At 37.5% G+C, this 25,715-nt stretch overlaps 2 protein-coding genes across 3 annotated transcripts in view; one reads left to right on the top strand and one right to left on the bottom strand.

Annotated features, from left to right (window-relative positions):
• The window catches only part of LOC126091897 (probable methyltransferase TARBP1), a 112,044-nt gene extending 107,779 nt beyond the window's left edge, over nucleotides 1-4,265 (top strand). Inside the window, exons 10-11 of one of the 2 annotated variants that reach the window (XM_049907196.1) lie at nucleotides 3,732-3,804; nucleotides 3,890-4,265. In XM_049907196.1, coding sequence (XP_049763153.1) covers nucleotides 3,732-3,804; nucleotides 3,890-3,930 — 114 coding nt within the window. In that variant the 3' untranslated portion in view covers nucleotides 3,931-4,265. Of the gene's footprint in view, nucleotides 1-3,667; nucleotides 3,805-3,889 lie in introns of both variants that reach the window. The other variant, XM_049907195.1, reaches the window with a different exon arrangement.
• Nucleotides 4,266-10,400: 6,135 nt separating this feature from the next.
• The window catches only part of LOC126092194 (protein lethal(2)denticleless), a 61,534-nt gene continuing 46,219 nt past the window's right edge, over nucleotides 10,401-25,715 (bottom strand). The window contains exons 7-8 of the mRNA XM_049907678.1: nucleotides 16,890-17,092; nucleotides 10,401-15,081 (exon numbers count right to left, since the gene is read on the bottom strand). Coding sequence (XP_049763635.1) covers nucleotides 14,176-15,081; nucleotides 16,890-17,092 — 1,109 coding nt within the window. The 3' untranslated portion in view covers nucleotides 10,401-14,175. The remainder of the gene's footprint in view (nucleotides 15,082-16,889; nucleotides 17,093-25,715) is intronic.

The raw sequence follows: 25,715 nt of genomic DNA, 5'->3' as shown, positions 1-25,715 counted from the left end.
CTAATATTATTAACAAGAAATGACAGCAAGGAAAATACATATTGAGAGGCCAGTGTCAAAGCACCCAAGCTTGAGAACAGGGGTCGACTTGTTGCCCGAACCACCCATTTCCAAGCCAAAAATATCCTTTTAGAACGGGAAGAGTTAACCCAAAATGTAATACCATACGACATAAGCGAATGAAAATAAGCAAAGTAGATTAATTTTCGTGTTGAATGATCACTCACTTCAGGTACCGTTTGAGTAGTAAAAATGGCAGCATTACATCTTTGAACAACATCCTGAATGTGGGCTTTCCACAACACTTTACTATCTATCTGAACACCTAGAAATTTGAACTGTTCAGTTTCACTAATCATATGCCCGTTCTGTAAAATTAAAACGTCAGGTTTTGTCGAATTGTGTCAGAAACTGTAAAAACTGAGTCTTACTGTGATTTAGCATTAGTTTATTTTCTACAAGCCAAGAACTTATGTCATGAATTGCACTATTTGAAGCCGAGCCAGTGTTGCACACAACATCCTTTACTACCAAGCTAGTGTCATCAGCAAAAGAGAAATATTTTAGAGTTACCTGTAATACTAGAGGGCATATCACTTACACAAATAAGTTATAGGAGTGGCCCCAACACTGATCCCTGGGGCACCCCCCACTTGACTGTATTCCACTCAGACCCCACAACACAGCCATTCTCAACATTGTGAATAATAACCTTTTACTGTCTGTTGCTAAAGTAAGAAGTCAACCGATTTCGAGCTACTCCCCTTTTTCCGTAATGGTCCAACTTCTGGACCAATATTTTTTGATCAACACCATCAAACGCCTTAGTTAAATCAAAAAATATGCTTAGCATTCGAAACCTTTTGTTTAACCCATCCAGTAGCTCACAGAGAAAAGAGAATATAGCATTTTCATTTGTTAAATGACTTCTGAAGCCGAACTGTACATGTGATAGCAAATTATGTGATATAAAATGATCAATTATCCTTACATACACAGCCTTTTCAATAATGTTAGCAAACACTGGTGGCATAGAAATAGGTCTAAAATTGTCTACATTATCCCTTTCTCTCTTTTTATAAAGCAGCTTTACTACTGAGTACTTTAATCGTTCAGTAAACTGACCATCCCTAAAGGAAAAAATAGCAAATATGGCTAAATACAGGGCTGACATGTGCAGCACAGTACTTTAATATTCTGCTACACACTCCATCATACCCATGAGAGTCCTTAGTCTTCAGTGGTTTAATTATTTACTTTATCTACCCCTTGTCTGTATCACAGAGGAGTATTTCAGACATCAATCTCAGAAAGGCATTTGCCGAGAGAGTTATATGATTCCCTGTAGAAACCAAGTGTTAATTTAATTCACCAGCAATGCTCAGAAAATGATTGTTAAATACTGTACATATATCTGATTTATGAGTAACATAAATATTTTTACAACAAACTGACGTTATATCATTGACCTTTTGCTGCTGATCAGACACTTCCTTCACAACTTACCATATGGTTTTAATTTTATCCTGTGAATTAGCTATTCTATTTGCATACCACATACTCTTTGCCTTCCTAATAACATTTTTAACATGTAGATTCCTGTGTTTACATGGTGCTCAAACATACATAATTCATCAGCTTCCTTCTGATCTAGATTATGTTAACAGATAAGGTCCATTGACTTTGTTCTTTTTAGTAAAAAAGGGTAGCTTCTTTCCACTTTTTCTGTAATAATTTGGTAATTCACAACTAGTATCTATTGCAGGATCACAAAATCACTTGAGAATGGCATAGAAGGCAGAAACTAATTGTGTACTTATAAATTATTACAGGCAAATTGGGGTACCTGCTACACAGAGAAGTTTTTTCCCTGACATTCTGGTGAATCACAGTATACTTATTCATACAATTTCTTTGGCATGTGACATTTCAGTTTTATGGCTCTCTTTTAAAGTAGTGCTTTCACAAATTTTCACTGCACCTGCTTACTGTTTAAGTGTCCAATTTACCCCTGACAAAAGCAAAAAGTTTCTTCCTATGTCATGGCATTGTTTTGCGATGCATTATGATATGCTCATTTAGAGTCTCATCTGTTTGTATTGTAGTTGTGAATCTTTCTCATGCTTAGGGGCAAGTATAGCCTCTATTTCTAAGGTACAATATGTAGGCACTATATGTGAAGTGTCCACCCTTCACCTTTATGATGGCTTGAACTCTGCCTAGACACTTTCAATGAAGTTTTTGAATGTCTGTGGAGGAATAGCAGCCCATTCTTCTCAAGAGCCAAAACCAGAGAAGGTAGCATGTTGGATGCTGGGCTGTGGAGCAGTCAATGTTTCAATTCATCCCTATGTTATCCCATTGGGTTAAGGTTGGGACTCTGGTCAGGGCAGTCCATTTCAGGAATGTTGTGCCCAAACCATTGCCTCACAGATGCTGCTGTACGACAGGATGCATTATCATCCTGATACAATCATCATCTCTAGATTCCTCTACTGTACTCAGTAAACAGCACTGTAAAATATGTTCATATCCTTCTACATTTATCACTTTTGTAACTGCTATAAGGTGACCACATTCCAAGTATGAATAACACCTGCATACTGTAACACCTCTGTACATTGCTTTTGTCACCACACCTGATGGCAGGTAATGTTCTCCAGGCATTCGCCAAACCCAAACGTTTCCATAGGATTGCACAGTGTATATATGAGTCGTCACTCCACAGTGTATGTATGATTCATCACCCCAAATCACTTGTTTCCAGTCATTCGCTTTCTAGTGCCGTTGCTCTTTACACCAAATGAAGCGTCACTTAGTATTACCTACAGAAAAATGTGGCTTTTGGGTAGCGGCTCACCATTGTTCCCCTTTATTTTTAACTCCCTACACATAATCATTCTACTAGGTCGACTGCTTGTAGCACTTTGGAACTCAAGAGTGCTTTCTACCACTGATTTCATATGATTATTTTACCACCACACTCAACAGTGCTCGAAGCTCCCTAAGTTTCTGAGGTCTGCCTAGAGCCTTGGTTTAGCTGTAGTTTTTCCTTCGCATCCCCATTTCACAATCAGATAATCAACAGTTTACTTGGGCAGTTTTAGAAGTGAAATGCTCCTGATGGATTTGTTACTACGATGAAATCTAATGTCTAGTCCACGTCAGAATCATTGAGCTCTCCTCACAGATCTATTCTGCTATAACTGTTTGTCTACTGACAACACATTATTCCCAGCCTCCTTTTAAACTGGCGAGTCTGCCTCTCATAACATCTAGTGGTCAGTTCTGCATTACGTAGAGGTGGCTGGATTGTCTACAGTTGGAAGTTGTAATATGTTTGTCTTTTAATTTCACTACACTTTTGGTAGTAGTTCTTTTCTGTGTGTGGTTTATCTAATCCAAAACAAATTGTTCAACACTTAAAATGGCTAACTGTGATTCACTTTAAGGGGAAAAGAATCAATAGAATGAAAAAAAATCCACATCATTTATCACTTTTCATATAAATGTATTGAGTATTTAACAATTTAAAAATAAATCCTATAATAAGAATTTTTTGGACTGCAGATTCAGTGAATTTTTATGTCATCCGCTTTCATATATGCATACATGTTTGGTTATTAAATTCTTGTCATCAAATATTTTGCTTTCTTTTATGATTTAGGTTAAATCAGTTCTACTGCCACACTATTTGTTGGAGATGAAGAGACATGGTTATATTGTTATAGGAGCAGAGCAAACCTCCAATAGTGTCAAGCTCAATGAGTACAACTTTCCAAAGAAGTCTGTTGTGTTGTTGGGGTATGTGCAATATATGTCATCCATTTCCAATGTTTATATCAGTTATTTACATTCTTATTGGTTCACATTTTTTTCTCCTATTTAGCAATGAGAAAGAAGGCATTCCCGCTAATCTGCTCCCTATAATGGACACGTGTGTTGAAATTCCTCAACTGGGTGTGATCCGCTCACTTAATGTGCATGTTACAGGAGCCATGTTTATATGGGAGTATTCAAGACAGTGGAGTCTAAGATAACAGTGGTGTGGGCCATTTCCCACTAATGAACATTGTACATAATATTGTAAATAAAAATTGTGCCTTCGTTTGTACTTGATGTTTCATTATAACTGCATATCTGAAGATAAGCCAGATGACCTGTGAAAATTATTTTTACATGATTCATTCTCCCAGAGATTCCATTCAATTCAGCATTGTTACCACTTGTTAAAGGAACTTATTGTAAGAAACTGAACTACAGAAACATTGATTGTGTAATACATAAATATAATTACTCAGTTTTTAGTATTTCAGCATAGCAGGCAAGAATTGCTAACTTGTTGTCACACAGTGTAAAACTTGTTTCAAACAACATATTTTTCATCAAAGATCTGATAAATAATAACATAGAAATTCAGATTGTGTTCTATCAGGAAACCATTTCAGATATTACAGTAAGTCTGCATTTTTTTTTTAAGTTGAGTGTTACATAAACTGCCTGGAAATTACAAATAGAGATAACCTGGAAGTTAAAAGAAATGTTAGTTGCAGCACATTTGCATTAATTCAGTCTGGAGTATTATGAAATAGCTCGTACATAGAAGTGGGGAATTTGCAGTGAACTTAAGATGCATAAAATTATCCCCCTCTAAGATATGGCAGTTTAAGACACAGAAGAAACTGGCAAGAATTTCACCACATGTTCAAAAATTTTTCATATAGTCAGTTCACTGCACAATACACTTTTCTTGATGCCACAGCAGAATTGAGCCTGGCAGTGCCTGCATTCATTATGTGTATAGCTCTATATTATAGGTCATACTGATTTAGTCAGATCTTGATAAGATTTCAAAGTAGTACAAAGATGGGCAATTTGCTATGAATGCTCAGCACTGTAAAATTATGCGTTTCACAAAAGGAAAAGAAAAAAAACCTTAGTATCTTGCAATTAACAATATCAGTGGATCACGACTGGAATCAGTAACCCCATACAGATAACTGGCTGCAACAAATTTTAAAAATAATTGGCTGCAAAAAGTTTTAGGAATATTAAATTGAATGATCTCATAGCTTCTATTGTAGGTAAAGCAGGTTGGCTCTTTGGTAGCTGTGGGTGAAGTTAAATTTTAGTTCTTGTTAAACCACTGAAAACAGCAATTTTTAAATTTTCATGTTTTGTTCACCGCAGGCCCATAGTTTTCCTCAAATGAATTTATGGATACTGTTTAGTTAAATGGCACCTTTTATAGTCCATGTTTTCACAACATTAGTTTATAATGAACTATCTGTTGTGATCTTCAGCCCAAAGACTGGTTTTGATGCAACTCTCCACACTAGTTTATCCTGTGCAAGCCTCTTCATCTCCAAATAACTGCTACATTCATTTGAAAAGCTTACTGTACCCATCCTTTGGTCCCACTCTACAATAATTCCCTCTAATACTGGAGAAGAGAAGTTTGTGGCACAACTTGACCAGAAGAAGGGATCGGTTGGTAGGACATGTTCTGAGGCATCAAGGGACCACCAATTTAGTATTGGAGGGCAGCGTGGAGGGTAAAAATCGTAGGGGGAGACCAAGAGATGAATACACTAAGCAGATTCTGAAGGATGTAGGTTGCAGTAGGTACTGGGAGATGAAGAAGCTTGCACAGGATAGAGTAGCATGGAGAGCTGCATCAAACCAGTCTCAGGACTGAAGACCACAACAACAACAACAACAACAATACTGGATTGACAGTTCCTTGATGCCTCAGAAAGTGTCTGCCAGAATTTGTCACCATTTCCATACCAGTTTTCTTTATGAACTGAGAAGCAGTGGTATACACCAAACTGAATAAGTTTTTGAACAAAAAAGGGAAAGAGAGTCATTTGACTGACAATTAAAAACTCCTCAAGGTCAACTGCTAATGATACAAGAAATTGAAATATTGGACAAAGGAATTTATTTTCTAAGCGATGTTTGAAAAAAAATTTTAAATTTCTGTTTCCAGGGTTTTTTTTTGTACTTCATCAACATACTTTTTCAAATTTAGAGTAACTTCTAGTGCTCTCTTCATGACTTCAGCATTTCCAACCCTTCTTATAGAACAAAATTTGAGAGGAAACATTGAAAACCCGATTATATTTGAGAGGGAAAAATACTTGATAAAGTACCAGATCACCCTATGAAATTCGTGAACATTCCAACCACTTTTATTGTGAGCAGTTTTCAAAGCTCCATTTACTATATGAAGAGAGCAATTGCCACAATAAAACATGTATTGTTGATTATCTTTGTCATTGATTAGAAATGCCTGCCAATCATGCAACATTTCAAGTTCACATTTGGCCCATCCATTGAAATTTGAATTATACTCTTAGGTGACAAATTCCAACCATTCAAATCCTCCACAAAATTTAACTGTAAATCAGAAGATGCGGCAAAATTCAAAAACAGATGTTAAGTATCTTATAGATAAAGATTGATTTCGTTCGTCCCAGAAACGAACCATCAAATCCATTTGTTCCAAATCCAACTTCCCTGACTTTGTTGGCTAGGAGATTCTGGAAATGAGGGCCAAGTCCATAAGTTATTATATATGAAAACTTACCCTTGTGAAACTGTATTTTTTTGGCAATCATACTGTCACGGAACGTAATTGGAATATGTCTGTTGTGGTTCCAGAACTTCTTGCTGAAGGAGACATCACTTTATTCATAGCCCATATAATTTCAGATGTTACCACCTCATCAATAACTAAAAAATGTTTCAATGAGTTTATTTTGGAACTATCTTCAACTGAAGTTTTCGAGTTTGCAGCAGGAGCAAGTTATGGTAACTCATTGCTGCCATTCAAGTTCTGTCCAGAAGAAACTTGTGACTGTACTGGTACTGTTTTTACTACTAAGGAAAAGACAACTTGTTTTGCTGCCTTGACACTAACAAATGAACCATTGCTGAATGTCTCTCTCCTCTTTCATTTGTTTTTATACATGAAATGCCATTTGTACTAATGCCAAAGTCACATTTGCATAAAATGTTCAACAGATGCCCAACTACAGTCTGCGAATAGTACTAATATGGTGTGGGAAACGTTTTGGCTAGCAAGAAATCGATTTTACTCCGATCATCTTTAACACCTTTAATGAGATTAAAATTACAATAGTTTTGTATAAATTACTAAAACCTTTAAAGGAAATGCCTTTCCAAAAGGTGCGGACTAAAGAAAATTAAACAGAAGTTGGAGAGGACAGAATTGAAAAAACAGCTGGCTCAACTGATGGTCTTCCAGCAACACCTGAGATGACAGCATTGTTATGGGTGGAGCTACAATTTAACTTGTCATTTCCACTAGGCGTGTACGCCACATACAACTCAATGAAGCCACACTTCCAAATTTCTACATCCACGCGTCACTCAGGGTTGCAAACTGCAGTGGCAGAGGCTTTGCTAACATGGTCTGCCCAGATGGACACTTAAGTCACCTACGCATAACAAAAACTTTTAAGAATTCTGGTGAATCTTTATATATGATTTTTTAGTAAGTGGACTGCTGGATACAACATTTTTGGAGGTAGCTCTAACTTGCGACTACCTTCTAGAACCGCACCCGACTAACACACAAAACAACATTCATGACTATCTGTTCATTTTCATTACTTTCATGACCTACAGGCACCCTCTTAGTACTGGCTACCATCTGAACTCTTGCTGTTCATACAGTTATTTCTCTTTTTTCCAAAGGTCTCTTTGATCTTCCTGTAAAGCAGTACATATCTTTACTGTAGTAAATTCAAGTGTTATCCAAAGATTTATACTATGCATTGTATTTTTACCCATGTGATCATCTGTTGCCTTCATTATTTCATCCCTCAAAGCCAGCCATACGTTCTTATACTGTATTTCCTTTCCCTGTTTCACTGAAATGTTGCCTAATACTCACTCTGAAACTCCCAATAATCTCGGGTTCTTACAACTTATGCAGCTCTTATATCCCTAATTTCCTACCTTTTTGCAATTTCTTAAATTTTGATCTACATTTCATAACTAATATACTGTGGCCAGAGTGCACATCTGCCTGTGGAAATGTCTTACAGTTTAAAATCGGTTTCAAAATTTCTGACTTACTGTTGTATAATCAATCTAAATCCCTCCAGTGTCTCCAGGTTGCTTCCATGTAAGCCTTACATGATTCTTAAACAAAGTATTAGCAAGAATTAAATTATCCTCTGTGTAAAACTCCACCAAGTGGGTTCCCCTTTCATTTAGTCCATATTCTACTACCGAGCGAGGTGGCGCAGTGGTTAGCACACTGGACTCGCATTCGGGAGGACGACAGTTCAATCCCGCGTGTGGCCATCCTGATTTAGGTTTTCCGTGATTTCCCTAAATCACTTCAGGCAAATGTCAGGATGGTTCCTTTGAAAAGGGCACGGCTGATCAAATTTACATTTTCCTCTCCTTTACTATCTGAATTAATTTTTTTTTATCTCATCATAAATTCTTTTAATCTCTTCACCTGTGGAGCTAGTTGGCATATAAACTTTTACTATTGCACAACTATACTATGCTTCCCATCTTTTGTAATACTGATCATAGTTATTATGCTTCATAATTAATCAATCCCATAAAACATAATTGGAATGACTTTACGTTTCAAAATTTGGTTGTTAAGTGCACTTAACACTACACGTTTGTGCGTATGAAATATGATTATCATATCGAAATTGTTTTTAAAGATTAAAGCATCTAACTATTTGGTACCAACTGTCTGTTTCATGTCACAGACATTACTACAGTTCATGAAATTACAACATGTTGTAGATGAAGAATAGGTCCACAATTTGTCTTATTTCAAATAAATGGTTGTAGCTCAATCATAAGTTGCATTGCGAAGTATCATTTTTTATTTCTTGATGGTGAATTACAGCAGGGATGGTTTGAAAATGGACACAGGTGTCCAAAAATAGTTATCATCAAGAAATAAAAATTAGATACTTCTCAATGGAACTTACGATGGGAGCTCCAACCATTTATTTCAATTCCTACAGTGCCTGTCTTTTGGTTGTGTACCCATTTCCTATAGATTCGTTTACCAAGGTATCCTTGTTTTCAGTTTGGAGTCATTCTTTATGTGTGGCCATAAAGTCTAACTGTCAATCAAATTAAATTAAAGCAAATCTTTCTCATCACAAAATATGCCTCAGATGATCAAAGGTTGTGATTTATGAGACTTGTCAATTGTAACACTAGATAATCTTATTAGTCTGTACATGATGTTATAATACATATGTTGAAACAACTTCAGACAGATTCTGTTTTAGATGGTTGTCATTAAAAAAAATCATTTATGGTTATAATACATTTGGTGTTACTTATTTAGAAACATTTTACATTGTTATCATTCAAGAAATCTTCTACCCTACAGTAACATTTACTTTTCATGTATTTTTCAGGTCTCCTTCAATATTTTTTAGATTTGAGTTACATCCCCTTCCATATTTTATTTATAAATTTCATGTACATATAGTGTAGAGTTTCTCATACAGTTTTAGTCTGTGCTAGGTAACATGTAACTTGCTTTATGCCTCATCTCAAACTGATGCAAGGAGATGTTAAGCTGTTGCCCTCAAAAAGTTGTGGGTTTTTCTCTGTGAAAATGAGTCTCCCAATTTTTCTTTTGTATGTACTGAATCGCAGTGAAAGATTACATTGTATTATATCGTTTTCTGTTTATATAACATCTCAGATCCAGCAATATATATTTCTCTCTATGCCAGTCATTCTATTTTATTGATTGCAGTGTGAAATTTTTTGTTCAATAAAAACATTTATTATCTGTCACTGTGCTAATGTAAATTTAGGAACCTGTAAGTACAGGTAAGTTTTATTATATTTTAGTACACATACTACTGAAACTGAAATAATGAGATGCACAAATTACACAAGAGGAGCAAACAACATGTTCTATTGGTATCATATCACGAAATAATTCATGACGCAGCTTAATAAAACAAACAAGGCCCAAGTTGCCACTTGGGGCACCAAGCTGAGAGGGAATTAGTAGTGGACACTTGATACACCAAGCTAGGAGAGGCATTTAAGTGCAAGACTTTTATACAATGGCGCATCAAAATTAGTAGGGAAAACCAACACAAGTGGAAGTGTTTAAGGGGATGGATGGAGGAGGAGGGAAATAAGCGATTACGTGGGAAAATGTTCTCGAAACAGCCCTGGAAACAGAAACAATGTCATTGGTAGGAAATTTTGATATTATGTACGCAACCACCATGCATTTTTTCATCACATTTATTGTATTGTATTCACTTGAGCCAAACTTTAAAATTAAAAGAACAGAATGGTTAGTCATTACTTATCTTCAACAGGCAAAATTTGAGTATTGCCAATACAAGAATACAAAAAGAAACTATAACTCAACTTTGGGAAAATTTACTTTTTCTGCAAAATGAAGAGAGAGCTAGATTTGCTATGGTTGGACAGGATCCATTATGATGATAGGAAGGAGGCCACTCTCCAATGAAGAGTGAACCTGGCTTCTTTCTCTGTTCGATCTTATACACACACGAAACAGAGGAGCAAGCAATTATGCACACTATTTATCAACTGTGTAGTAATGGATTTTTATGGCTTTGCTGCTAGTAGATTGCATGAAGGGACTCAAAACCTCTGGAAATGTATGGTTACTTACTTTGGTTTACGTTTCTTATTTTATTAATCCCGTTGTATTTATGCTGGCTGAGTTTTAAGAGAAACATTCTCCTCAGTTTCTTTAAATGTTGACCTCGATTCAACTTTACAGAAATATTGTTAATGACTTTCTTATAATGAAGCCTGGTCTATTTTTTGTCTTTATAGCACTTTATATTAATTAAATTACGTTAATCTTAAAGTAGTTACTGCATTTCTCCAGGCTGAACAGGCAGATGATGATAGCTAGCCTTCTGAAATTAGCTGTTAAGTATTCAAACTTCACTGATAGAGGTTGATTATCTTTTTATTTTATTTAAAATATTAAACATTACAATACATATTGACAACTACACATGTTATCCAAAAAGCACCATTTGCACACACAAGCTGCAACAGAAATTGAGAAAAGGGTGCTCAGCTATATTTGGTTATTTGTTAATTAATCAGAGATTTTGTTCATAATAGCTGAAATAAGTTTCCCTTGCTTGCCAATAGTCTCAACATTATCAATATAAAGGATTGAAACTGGTAAATAAAGATGTAAATATCTAATGGATGGTAGCCATGACTGAAAATATCGGGTGTCTCAAGGAAAGTTTATATTTTAAGAGCTCTCTGTGCATGCGCACCAAATCTGTGGAGAGTGGCGGGTACATTCATTGCTTGCTTGGCCTTTAGGAATCCAGTCCTTATGGAGTGCTTCTCAGGAGCAGACCACCCGGGCGACCAAGGTCATTAAGAACAAGCGAATCTGTGGGGAGTGTAAATTAGTCTGTTCGTGATGATCATAACCTCTTCATCCGTTAAGTGTCCAAGTTCTTTAAAAGTGTAGAGAACATCACTGCCCCAAATTCTGCAAAAATTCCTTAAACTGCATCCTTACAATATCCAACTGAGCAAGAATTAAAGCCACAGGATGCCAGACATAGGCTGCAGTTCGTTATGTGACCGAGTGCCCTTCATTTAACACTAATGGAGTGCAATGAATCCTACTCATAAGCAAGAGAAACTCCTGCATTCGCCAAAAGTAACAAGACGAGAGCAGATGTGCAGTTACATGAATTTGGAACACTGTTTGACGATATTAGCTGAATTTCTGGTGCCTGAATTGTAGAACATTCCTGCTTATAACCAAAGAACATGGTTTCAGCAAAGATGGAGACTCAGCACAAATGTCTAATGCGAGTTCTTGAAATTATCCTTGGCAAATTTATTTTCAAGAGGGGTAATGACCCTGAAGCAGTCCAGATTTGAGCCCATTGATTTCCCCCACCCCAATGGGGATACGTTAAATCTAACATTTATGTCAGTATTCCAACTTCTCTGGAGCAATTGACAGGAAACATCTGTAGTGAAGTGACAACAATTCTGGTGTCTACATGTTGAGCCATCATGCAAAGTTTTTTTTCATCATTTAAATGAGTACCGTAGGCATGCTGCAGTTTGCTTAAGTGAAGAAGTAAATTCCTAAACTGTATATTTCAATAACAAATAAGGATTTTGACGATGGACTTCAACATCCATTTTATTTCGACACATCAAATATAAACTTTCTTTTGAGATACCGTGTGTAGCCATAATTAATACATTAATTCACCCATGCTCAGGCAGCCTTCGATTGTCAGTGTTACCTAGAATTGCATAAAAAACTACATGATGCTGTGACTTGCATTTGACATTGTGATATAAGCACAAACTACTCAAGTATACAACTCTCATTTATGTCACTTATGCCACACACAGTTATGGTGTTAAGAATTATTTTACCAATAAAGTATTTAGAGTTGTTGAGTGCATGAAAGACTATCCCTCTGCCATAAATTTTCCAATGCTCACAGACTCCTAGAGCAAAAGGCATAAACTGGGTGTGCCAATCACTTTGCCATATTCTTATTAATTCCACAGAACAGCCTGCTCTAGCCTCCTGTTACGAAGTGGTTACATCAAATGTTTGTACTGAATTAATTTTATGATGGTATTTATGAGGAATGTAAGAAGTTGGTTAATATCTGGGAGTGTGCAGGTCTAAACTATGACAAAATTTTGGAGGTCGTTTAGGATTTTCTTCTTTTTTTTTTTTTTTTTTTTTTTTTTTGTGTATAAAGTACCAATGGTTTCCACAGGATACTCGTTCCAGAGCAACTAAACTTTACTTGGTTTTTTACTACAGTTATCTTTGTGTCTGTAATGCACTGAAAACATCTGCACGAATGTCAATGGTATGTACTGTTCCTCTTGGTCAGAAACAAACTTGTTGCATTCAATCATGGTGCAGTACTTCCTGTTCACAACAGCAATTACCATTTCTCTTCAACGTCAAGCTCGCAATTATTCGAATCAGTTCTGTCCCCGCCACACACACACACGTATCGGTTCAATGAATTCAATGGATGAGTGGCACAGTTTCTGTAAACAGTACTTTTCAATAGTTCTGTGTTATACATTTTGTTAACAGCATATTACATACTTTTTCACTGATATGGAGGTCTTTTCACAGAAACAAAGATAATTGGAATAATAACCAAATAAAGCATAATTGCATTATTACTCTGTAATGAGCCACCAAAGCCCACAAGTCATATCCATGAATAACCTCCAAAATTTTGTTGTTCTTAGAGTTACGTGCTTAGTCCACAAAAATACTCCGTGTGTGGATTGGACATTCTACAAAAAACACTGAGAGATACAGCTTTGCTGTATAACTGGAAGGCATGACATTAGACTGATGGTAAATGATGATGAAACATGTGAAAATATTGTGTGTTACAGGTTGCATTTACTTCAACAAGCATTTATTTCAGTCATTGCATTGCTGTAGACAAAATCTCAGTATATATACACATATATACATATTGTCAGCTCTTCTATTTCCTTGAAAATCCAAATGATAGATTTCATATCACAACATGTACACATACAGTAATGTTTATACAGCTGTGAGAATGCAGACAGGAAATGAGAGAACATTCAACTTAAACAAAAGCTGATTTTTTCCTATATGGAGAGTCTGCAGGCGAGTAAAACGCAATTATTCAAAAGTCTGAAAACCTGAAATCTAGTTCCAAGCTTTCATAATCAAAGATGTGATGAACTCTTTGGTAACCACTAACTATTGTTAGTGAAATGAATCTGTCTGTCTGTCTGTCTTCTATTTTTATAATAAGTATTGATCTAGTGCACAGATCACCTTCAGAATCTGTGTAACAGATCAAATCTATTATGTGTATCTATAGGTCTATGCACTACCACTCAACATAATCTAACAAAACTAAAATTATTTTTATAAATACATAAAACTGATCACATTTTACTTAGTCAAACTGGCAGGAGATATTCCTTTAGTCAACTTACATGTACATATAAATTACTTCCAATCTCTCTTGCATTAAATTCAGTTCATCCTCATCCTTGACACACACACACACACACACACACACACACACCACACACACACACACACACAGAGAGAGAGAGAGAGAGACTTTACTTTTCATACTCATCTGAGTGCACAGAGATATTAGAGAAAATTGACTGTTCACTATTTGCTTTTCCTGATACGCGGAAAAATTTGAGTATGCTGCCATCAGCCACTGACCCAGACCGTTTACGTCTCTTGGGTGTATAATGTGATGACACAACAGCTGCCTTTAGAACACACGGTTTTTCTTTCTGCAATTTAGTTAACCAGTCAATATTTTCCTTTTGTAGTGGACTCCGGTTGCAAAAGTGGTGTGGAGATGTCCCATCCACAACATAATTGGGGAGTTTGTCTGTTGGAGAGGAGAACAAAGATCGTGAATTACAAAAGCCGGGGTTGTTGTCTTCTTTCCTATCAATACTTTTCTCTCCAGGACTGAAAAGTCTCCTTGCACCTCTGGAATCACTAGGTGTTCTCTCCAACATTTCCCCATTGTTTTCTTTAATTGGAGATAAAACTGATCGCTTCTTATTTGTTGAGCCCTGTGAGTCATCATCTTCCATCATATCTTCCAAGCGCCTTTTCAATGAATGTCTCTCTCTAATGGATGTAGTTCTATCCTTTGCAGATAAGCATTTTGAACAGGGTGTTACCAGTTTGCCACTGTTACAACTCTGGCATTCCTCCAACTCTGGTGTTTGCATATCTGATACAACTGGTGTTCTCTGATGATTGAAGATGTATTTTTTGTGGGATCTGGGTGTTGTTTCCAAAGTGGCCACAATGTTTTGTGCCTGGTGAAATGTGGGCCCCACAATTTTTTCTGCAACACCTCTAAGCTTTTGCCTTGGAACCAGGCCTGGAGAAACAATGTCTTCTGCCCACCCTCGAATCTCCACTTCATTGTACTCTTCGTATTCATTACCAACTTCCCAATAACGGACATGCGCATCATCTGAGCACGTTACAATCTGAAAATAACAACAATTTGTGATATGCAATTTCAAATGGCAGCTGCTTTATTATAAAAAGAACACTAATTTCAAGAAACTATATCGTTATTAGATTGCCATTTCCCCCCTTGCATACTTATGCATCAGCAATGACAAATCAAGTGAAGGTACAAAATTAAGGCAAACTTTTAAAATCAAAACTGGCAGGAGAGAAAAAAAAATGATAAAATAGCATTTTGAAGCTAGACAATATTTATGGTGTAATATGAAAAAAATTAAGTCAGAAGTTCATTAAAATATGGAAAAGCAGGCCAATGCATACTTTGAGCAAGCACAACTCCAAGTACTGTCAAATATATGCAAATATAAGACAACACTGCTTCAGGAAGAAAAAGGAATTGGTTACGAGAGTTGAAAGGTGGCGGCGGGCAAGGAGGTTATACAGAGTCACTTACCCTTCGACAATCTGCAGTGCACTTTACATCACAAGACAGCCCAGTTTCAAACTATTATTCTGCATCCCTACTAACTCTCAGCAGCCAATGAGATTTATTATGTAAATTGGAATAGGAAGGACAGGGGTGGGGGAAGGGAAGGAACTACTGACATCAGCTGCATTGGGACATCAGGCGGAATCAGCAGCGATAAGTGAAAATGTGTGCCAGACCAGGATCCAAACTCAGGGTATCCTACTTACTAGGCAGTTGTGTTAACCACTGCACCACCTGGCCATGTCTGAAAGAACAGACACCACGCATTCATACAATGAGATTTAGTCTTCCTCCAGACACCTTGCCATGAACATCACTGGATGGTGATAAATGGTCTCCCCCAAACTGTGATGTGGCCATACTTCAGAAACCATTCAGTTTTATGCACTATTGTCCATAGCAACACTTTATAATGCTTGGCAAAAGAGAAGGCATTTGCTCTCTCTATCTGCCATCACGTCCTTCTGATGTGTCTGGCAGTATAATTTAATTGATAAGCATTTCTGCCACTTTGAGAGATTTTAACAGGAAGATTACTCCATTACTTTGCAAATGGTGTTTAAGTGGAATTTCGTATTTTATTACTGAAAACAAACAGTGAATTTTCTACAGTATAATATAGAAAATTTCGAAGTAATTCTATTTCAAATTGTTATACCAAGCAGCAACGAACGAACCACCTTACAAAATACTTAATTAAGGGTTTAAAACCAACTACCTACAGAGAAAATATCCATGTAATCACAGGAAAATGCAACCTGATAAACAAGCAGGGAATAAGGCATGAAATAAGTGGGAAAAAGAAGTACATAAGGAACTGTATTGTTGGATTAAATCTGGTCCTGATAGAAGAAACCGAATGAGTCAAGAGTAATATTTTTCCCCCCGTTCCCATACATCGCCAGTGTGCAAATGTCTCCTCTGAAGTACAATCTTCCACACTCCCACAGAGGGTTTACAAAGTGAACTGCATTGTATGTCCTTAACAATGGTGCTTCCTAATCAACACTTGGCATAAATTCATTCCTAGTGTCTTTAGAATTTAAACTACTTGTGATTATAATAATCACTCTCAGATGCAACGTAACACAATACCACCACCACCGCTGAGACAATGCAGGGATTTGTACAGTTAAGATCCAAGGTAGAAGATTGTCCAAAACCTGAGCCACTATTTCCTTCTTGTTTGGGTGCCTATTCACCACTCAGTGCCTCAACTACTCAGTAAATGTTAATCCTTATCCATTCCACTGCTTATTCCACCAGGGTGTTAGAGTTCCCAATATCAGATTAATATGATCAATGACAACACACAATTTAGCAATTCATACTAACCTGTATATCACCAACAGGACACCATGCAACACATGTAACTTCTAAGTAGTGTCCAGCCAGTGTTGTCACTGGTCTACCAGGCTGGCTGGTATTCCAAATATAAGCCTTTTCATCACTAGAGCCACTTACAAGATATTGGCCATCTGGACTTAAGCAAGTTCTAACATAAAATGAACCTGTTTCATGCCCAGAGTATGTTGAAACTGTAAATCAAAAAAGTCTATTTAGGTTACAAAAAACAAAATCATTCTGTTAATGATAAACCACACAAGTGGTAAATGGTAAATTACACAAGGATATGCATTTCAAACCATAATTTAGATTATATGAAATTTGTGCAGCATTAAAATGAAGCTTTTTGTTAATAAATAACGTATAGATGGTGAACCTGCACAAATTATTTAAAAAACTGCATATGTGCTAGTAGCCAAAAAACATTTATTATTCAAATTTTATACTGTCACCATAACCAGTTTCCACCCATGACAGTTCAACAAGGTTTTGCTGCAATGCTTTTAGGAAACTCAGTTACAAACACAGTTTGCTCCAAGTTTTGTAGAGGTGTGGTGCCATTGAAAAACGGTTATTTTTACAGAAAAAGATCGCAACACCAAGAAATTATTAATGTAGAGTAATGAAATTTTGGGAATACATTTGTCTAGGTAACATGTGGAAGTGATTAACATTGCAAGATCATATATTAATGTAAGTGCAAGTTAAGCCATTGAAAATGTGAAATGCTGGTACATTAATAACTGGTGTAGTCACCAGAATCTCCCCAGGGACTTACACCTAGTAAGTACATGGCTGGCGACCACAGGGCCCCGAGCTGAGTCCTGGCATTGCTTCCACTTACTTGAGCCAGGCTCCTCACTTTTACCTTTCCTATCCGGCCACCCTCGGCCAGCTCTTTTTCTTTTCCGACTCTGATGCTATTAGGTTTCAAGGGCTAGGGGCCTTTCATTTTCCAACCTATACTTCTCATGCAGTGTCTGACCCGGAGCGGGCGACTGCAAAAGGTGTCTGTATCCCACGTTAGGGGCAGCCTCCAGAACTGCGAAAGGCAACGGAATACCACCATAGATTATCTTCCCTGCATAATGCAGTCTCCATTTTATGCACAAAAATGGCTTCCTCTCACATTAAATCAGTATCCGGAGGTAAAATAGTCCCCCAATCGATCAGATCCCCGGGGGGGGGGGGGGGGGGGGGGTGACAGCTTGGAAGGATGCAAAAAATTAAAAGGAGGATTGGTACCTGGAATGTTAGAACTCTGCTACAGGCAGGGAAACTAGAAAACCTTAAAAGAGAGATGGATAAGAATCATATGGATCTCGTAGGAGTTGCTGAGGTAAGATGGAATGGATGTGGAGAGTTACAGTTAGATGAATATTTATTGTACTACACAGGAGGAGAAGTAAAAGGAATGAATGGAGTAGGAATGATTATAACAAAGAAATTTGCTAAATGTGTGGAATATATGGACTATGCAAGTGACCGGGTTATTGGTGTAAAGCTGAAAGGAGCACAAAAAGATTTACTGATTGTCCAGGTGTATATGCCAACTTCAGAACATGATGACCAAATTGTAGAGGAAACGTACAATGTAATAGAGAGAATAATGGACGAAAATAAAAAAATGCTGCAAAATAGTAATGGGAGACTGGAACGCCATTGTGGGAAAAGGGAAAGAGGGAAACATAGTAGGCAGGCATGGTCTTCATGGTTTTAGAAAGAGAAATGATAGAGGTGAATGGCTAATTGACTTCTGCAGGGAAAGGCAGCTGATAGTGGCAAACACACGGTTCAAGAACCACAAGAGGAGACTCTACACTTGGAAATCACCAGGGGATAAATACAGAAACCAAATCGATTTTATACTGATAGAAGAAAGATACAGAAATGGAATCAAGAAGGTGCACACATTATCATGTGCAGATATTAATAGCGACCACAACTTATTTATGGCAGAAATAGAAATAAGAATGAAAAAACTGAAGAAGGTGACCATGGCGAAGAAGTGGGATCTGTTGTTGTTGTTGTGGTCTTCAGTCCTGAGACTGGTTTGATGCAGCTCTCCATGCTACTCTATCCTGTGCAAGCTTCTTCATCTCCCAGTATCTACTGCAACCTACATCCTTCTGAATCTGCTTAGTGTATTCATCTCTTGGTCTCCCTCTACGATTTTTACCCTCCACACTGTCCTCCAATGCTAAATTTGTGATCCCTTCATGCCTCAAAACATGTCCTACCAACCGATCCCTTCTTCTAGTGGGATCTAGAGAAGATAATATCCAACAAAGAAAAAATTACAAAAATGCTGTCTCGGGAGTTTCTCAACACATTACAAGAGAAAGAGCCACCTGATAATGCCAACGACTACTGGAATATGCTGAAAGAAGGAATCATTAAAACAGGACAGCAAAATGTAGGATATTTAAAAGGGAAAAGGGCAAAAAAAAAACCATGGGTCACACAAGAAATGATATCAAAGATGGAGGAGAGAAGAAAATTTCAAAACAAGACCACTGAAGTTGCAAGAAAGATGTACCAAAGGTTAAATAATGAACTGCGAAGAGAAAGAGAGCAGGCTAGGAAAAAATGACTAAAAGAGGAATGTGATGCAATTGAAGAACTGGACAAGAAAGGAAGATACAACTTACTATACAGCAGAGTAAAGACTATGACATGGGATCAAAACAGAGCAGGAAGTGCTACTATGGAAATTTTGAGTAAAGACAAAGATGTAGTGTACAAAGATCGCAACGATGTCCTCCAGAGATGGGAAGAATATCTAAAAGAGCCATATGACACAGATCACAAACCAGAAACTCTGGAACTTGAATCACTCAGCAGTGTAAGTGATGACGAGAAAGGACTAACCATCATAATGAAAGAAGTAAAGTCTTCCATAGCTGCAATGAAAAATGGCATAGCGGTAGGTACAGATATGAGACCGGGAGAAATATTAAAATGCTTGAACCAAGATGGAATAAGAGAAATATTGAGGTTATGTAATAAAATATATGACAGTGGTGAATGGCCTGAGGACTTTCTGACAACAGTAATGACTCCTTTACCGAAAAAACAACGAACCAAGAAATGCAGTGAGCACAGGACAGTCAGCCTCATTTCACATGCAGCCAAAGTGATGTTAAGAATAATTAATAAGAGACTTGAAAAAGCAATGGAGGAGAATCTTGGCTAGGAGTAGTTTGGCTTCAGATGGAATACAGGCACCAGATATGCAATAGGGCTCCTACAAATCTAGCGAGAAAGGTTTATTGAAAAAGGAAGAGACCTATTTATGTGCTTCAAATCAGTCTAGAAAAGGCATTTGACAATGTGGTTTGGGACAAGCTGGTGACTGTAATGAGGAAAAAGAGAGTGGACTGGAAAAACAGAAGACTTGTAAACTCATTATATCTTAATCAAAAAAAGCCTCAGTTAAAGTGAGAGCAGAAAGTACAAACTGGATCGGACTAGGAAAAGGAGTAAGACAAGGATGCTGTCTATCACCTACCCTTTTCAACCTCTACTTGGAAAATATGATTGACCAATGCTCATTAGATGACAAAGGAGTAGAAATTGGAGGAAGAAGAGTAGGGTGTTTGAGGTTTGCTGATGACATGGTCATTCTAGCCTCAGGGGAAAAAGAATTGCAGCATTTGGTGGACACCACTGAAGCTAACGAAAAAAATTATGGAATGAAAATTAACACAAAGAAAACAAAAGTATTTGCACTAGGAGGAAATAAAGAAATAGAATTTATACTGAATGGAGAAATATTAGAACAAGTTCAAAATTTTAAATATCTTGGAAGCAGGATAGGCACTGACTGGAAGTGCACCACAGAAATTAAAACAAGGATAGCAATGGCAAAAGAGGCATTTTATAAGAAAAGGAGAATTTTCTGCAGCGGTCTGGACAGAGAACTCAGGAAGAGACTCATAAAATGTCTTTATGGAGTGTTCTTCTGTAAGGCGCTGAAACATGGACTTTGAGGAAGAAAGACAGAAAAAGGCTGGAGGCTTTTGAGATGTGGACATGGCGGAGGATGGAAAGAATAAGTTGGATGGACAGAGTAAAAAATGAAGAGGTACTGAGAAGAGTGGGAGAGAAAAGACAGTTACTAGATGTAATAAAAAGAAGAGAAAGAAATTGGATTGGGCATATTTTAAGAAAGAATGATGCACTGGTAAAAACAGCTTTAGAAGGTTATGTAAAAGGGAAAAGCAAGCGAGGAAGGAAGAGATTTCAGATACTGGATGACGTGATGGATGGTACAACATAAAGCAGCCTTCAGAAGGAAGGAATGGATCGCACAAAATGGAGAGTAAAAGGACCTGATAATATAGCAGAAAACTGATGATGATGAGTCACCAGAATGCTGAATACAAGCACGCAAACAAGCACTATGCCATTTTATGGGATGGAATTCCATGCCTGTTGCACTTGGTTAGTAAAGACAGGGAGAGGTAATGCTGTTTGTGGATGACACTGGAGTTGTCATCTGATGATATCCCAACTGGAGACATAGCTGGTGATTGAGTAGGCCAAGGAAACATGTCAACACTCTGAAGAGCATGTTGTGTTACAACAGTGGTATGCGGGCAAGCGGTACCCTGTTGGAAAACAGGAATGCTGTTTGGCAGCACAACAAGTTGAATCACCAGACTGATGTACAAGTTTGCAGTCAGGGGGCATGGGATAACTATGAGAGTGCTTCTGCTGTCATACAAAGACACACACCAAATTAAAATCCCAGGTGTATGCCCAGATGTCTACCACACAGACAGGTTGTTTGCAGGCCCCCCACCTGGCTTCCTTCTGACCAACACACAGCCATAACTGGCAGCAAGGCAGAACCTTCCCTCCAATGAGGTCTCATTCGATACCTCTGAAGTCACAAATGGCGGTGGTTTGGGATCAGTGGAATGCATGCTACAGAGCGTATGGCTCTGAGCTGTCACTGAAGTAACCTATTCGTAAGAGTTTGTTGTGTCACTGTGGTACCTACTGCTGCTCAAATTGCTGCTAAAGATGCAGTAGAATGCGCCAGAGCCATACACTGAATATGATGGTCTTCCTTCTTGGTAGTGTTACATAGCTGTCCAGAGCCTGATCTTTCTGCAACTACATTCTCATGGCCCCACTACCAACAATCATGTATAGTGGGTACATTTCTGCCAGTCTTTCTGCAGTATCATAGAAGGAACATCCAGCTTCTCTAGCCCTATTACATGATCTTGTTCAAACTCAATGAGCAGCCATTCTGCGCATCCCCTACCAGTCACTGCTAACAGCCAGTAAGACTCATTCTCTTTCCAAGCAGCTAGCTGCAAGTTACAAACTGGACTGCAGGAAACTCTCTCCCAAATGCAGTGCAGTTGCTGTATTTTGCGCCAATGCAGTTTCATTTACACAGCAACCGAATTATTCACTCAGATATCGATGTTAGTTTCTTGTAGCAATATAGTTGTGAATGTGTATCTGCTAAAATTTTAGTGTGATTTCCAAATGAAAATGTCATATGATGGCAATAAACGTGAAGTTCCTCTAAAGCAACTTTAATTAAATTGCGTGCCTATGGAGTGTCGCCTTGGTTGTGCAACTGGTTTCGTGATTTCCTGTAAGAAAGATTACTGTATATAATAATCAACAGAAAATCGATGAGTAAAACAAAAGTGATAGAAGTGTTATCTGGCATTTGCAAGGAAGTGTTATAGGTGTTCCTCTGTTCCTCATCTAATAAACGGTTTAGGAGACTATCTGAGGAGCCCTCTTAGACAGTTTGCAGGTGATGCTGTGAGTTACTGTGTTATAAAGTCATCAGAGATTAAAACTAATTAGAAAATGACTTACACAAGACATCTGTATGGTGAGGAAAGTGACAATTGGCTCTAAATAATGAAAATCTGAAGTCATCCACATGAGTACTGAAAGGAATCGGCTAATTTGGTTTACTGGGTAAAACACTTGATTTTAAAGGCTGTAAATTCAACTAAATACTTAAGGATTACAATTATGAATAATTTAAAATGAATCTATCACATGAATAATGTTGTGTGGAAAGCAAGACAAAGATTGTGATTTATTGGTAGAACACTTAGAGAGACTACTTACACTATGCTTTTCCACCCTCTTCGGGAGTATTGCTGTCAGGTGTGGGTTCCACAACAGATAGAATTGATCGAAAAAGTTCAAAGAAGGGCAGCTTGTTTTGTATTTGCGCGAAATAGGGGAGAGACTGCCATGGATATGATACGCGAATTGAGTTGGCAATCATCTAAACAAAGGCGTTTTTCGTTGTGGTAGTTTTTCCTCATGAAATTTCAGTCGCCAACTTTCTCCTCTGAGTGTGAAAATACTTTGTTGGCACCCACCTAAAGAGGGAGGAAGGTTCATCTTATTGTATTAAGAGAAATTAGAGCTCGCACGGGAAGATTAAAGCTTTCGTGCTTCCTGTGCACTGTTTGAGAGGAGAACGGTAGAGAAATAGCTTGGAGGTGGTTCTATCAACGTTCTGCCAGGAACTTAATTGTGAATTGCAGAGTAATCATATAGATGTAGATGCTTCACAAGCAGTGCAGGAGGTTTATATCCCGCATTTTAAACTTCCTCAAATGTGAATATGAAAGCGGTACTTCTATTTTTGACATTCTGAAGAATCAAGAATGAACTGCAGAAGCATGTGTCGACATGAGAACTGTACAGAGGATAGTAAACAAAAGTGTCAGAGCTGTAGAACCCTCGGGGAAAATCCGCAAGAAACCTGTAACACAAATAGATGGTTTCCACGACGACATTTTAAAGTGCTCCGTGCTTGAAATGTATATAAAAAGGGAATATCCAACTGTTTCAATTATGCCTCAGCAAATTAGCTTCAAAGGTAAGTGCTTTGTCAATGTAAAGAATTTTAAAACACATTGGTTTTAAACATCTTAAGAAGAGAGTTAATTGAAAGAAGTGACATAGATGCAGCTCGAAGCACGTCTGTTGTAAAGATGCACGATACAAGAGGAGGTGGTTGTTCTACAGTGTATTACCTTGACGAAACATGGGTGATCAGAATCATTCCATGAACATCTGCTGGAAAACGAGTGATGGTACTGACGGTTTTAAAGTTCCCTTAGGAAAAGGTTCTTAAATACTTATTCTACTTGCTGACTCTTCTTCTGATTTGGTTCTTGAGAGTAAACTTATAATTAGGTGTAAGAAAAACAGCAGTGACTACCATTCGGAAATGAATGCTGTCACTTTTAAGAAGTAATTCACTGAACAATTCTTACTATACCTAGCTTCAAAGTCTGTCATTGTAATTACAGTGCCAGTTATCATTCAGCTGTTACAGAGAAATGACCACGTACGAGCACCAGGAAAGGGAATATTGTGCTCTGACTGAGAAATAAAAATACTCCGGACAATATAAGCCAGACTCATGCTGAACTCCTACAGCTCGTTAATTTATACAAGTCATGCAGCAGAATGTACAAATTTGACGTTCTTGCATGTGAATGTGGTCGCACAGTTTTGCATTTACCCACATACTGTCAGTATCATCCAATAGAATTAATTTAAGCACAGGATACAAGCTATGTGGGTGGGAAAAAAAAAGAAGGAAAAAAAAAACATTCAAGATAACAGACACTGAAACGCTTGTACATGAAGCAATAGACATAGTCCACTTCAGCGTGGGCATACTGTGTGTGTCATGCTGAAAAGTTTCAAAAGTAAGACTTTCACAAGGAGGTGAAGATGGATAAAAGCCTTGAACATACCATCCTAAATTTCCAATCAGAGGGTTCAGACATGGACTCAGATCGCATATGGTATTACGATGTAGACTTTGAAACAAGGTAAAGTAATGATCTGTCTTGGTTTTAAATACTCATGGTTTAAAAATATTTTTGTCAACATATCGATTGCATACACTGTACATGAGAACTTCCTAGCTTTTATTGATTAGGAATATGTAGCCTGTGAAGTATTCAGACTATAATGTTCAACACATTGCCCAAGGCGAAGTTAGCTTTTCCCAACATGTTGTATTACTCGTGAGAATGCGGCTACATAAATTCATCAAAAACTCCCATATTTCGACACATAAAGCCCTGTCATTTTCATGGCACAAATTGGAAAACGCCTTAAAATGAAAGGGAGGGTTACCTGTCAAGATAGCGGTGGTTTTCGACATTATCAGTCAGCATTCCTTTGAGTTATTCACAGGAAGTGGTTCATTGTTAACTTGTTCAATGAACCATAAATAGGTTCTCCCACTGTAACGTCGAACGAGTTATTTTCAACTCATAATACCTTGTTGACAAAAAAATGTGATAACATATTGACAATTTTTACTATATAAAAAATTATATCAGTAGAAGCAGTGTCAAACAAATATAATGATTTTGGTTTTAGTTCGAAGTTTATTTTGTTATGTATTACATGTTTTCTTATAATACAGTGCAAATCGCAATAAATGGCAAATACTGCAACTATTTTCGATGATCTTGTCATCAGACAATCGTCATTTCGAGAAAAATTGTTCTTGACTCTTTACAAAGCCGTATCAGCTGTTGTCACCCTCCGACATCATACAGACAACCGCTGTGGAGCAATGGACACAACCTCAAGACCTAGAAGTAATATTTGTCTCAGTTAGACAAATGATCGAAACCGCTTTTAAAATGTATTATTCCCTCATGGATCTGAACATATAATACGACGTATTGAAGGCAAATTAACCTGATTTGTCGTCCACAGCAACATAGTTCTGCAACACGGACTTTGTTTGCTTGCTCTCTGCCGCCATGCATGCGCAAATCT

Source organism: Schistocerca cancellata, chromosome 7 (genome assembly GCF_023864275.1).
Source record: "Schistocerca cancellata isolate TAMUIC-IGC-003103 chromosome 7, iqSchCanc2.1, whole genome shotgun sequence".
In the NCBI taxonomy this organism is placed as follows: Eukaryota; Metazoa; Arthropoda; class Insecta; order Orthoptera; family Acrididae; genus Schistocerca; species Schistocerca cancellata.
Note: the sequence above shows the minus strand (reverse complement) of the source record. Positions and strands in the feature narration are given on the sequence as shown.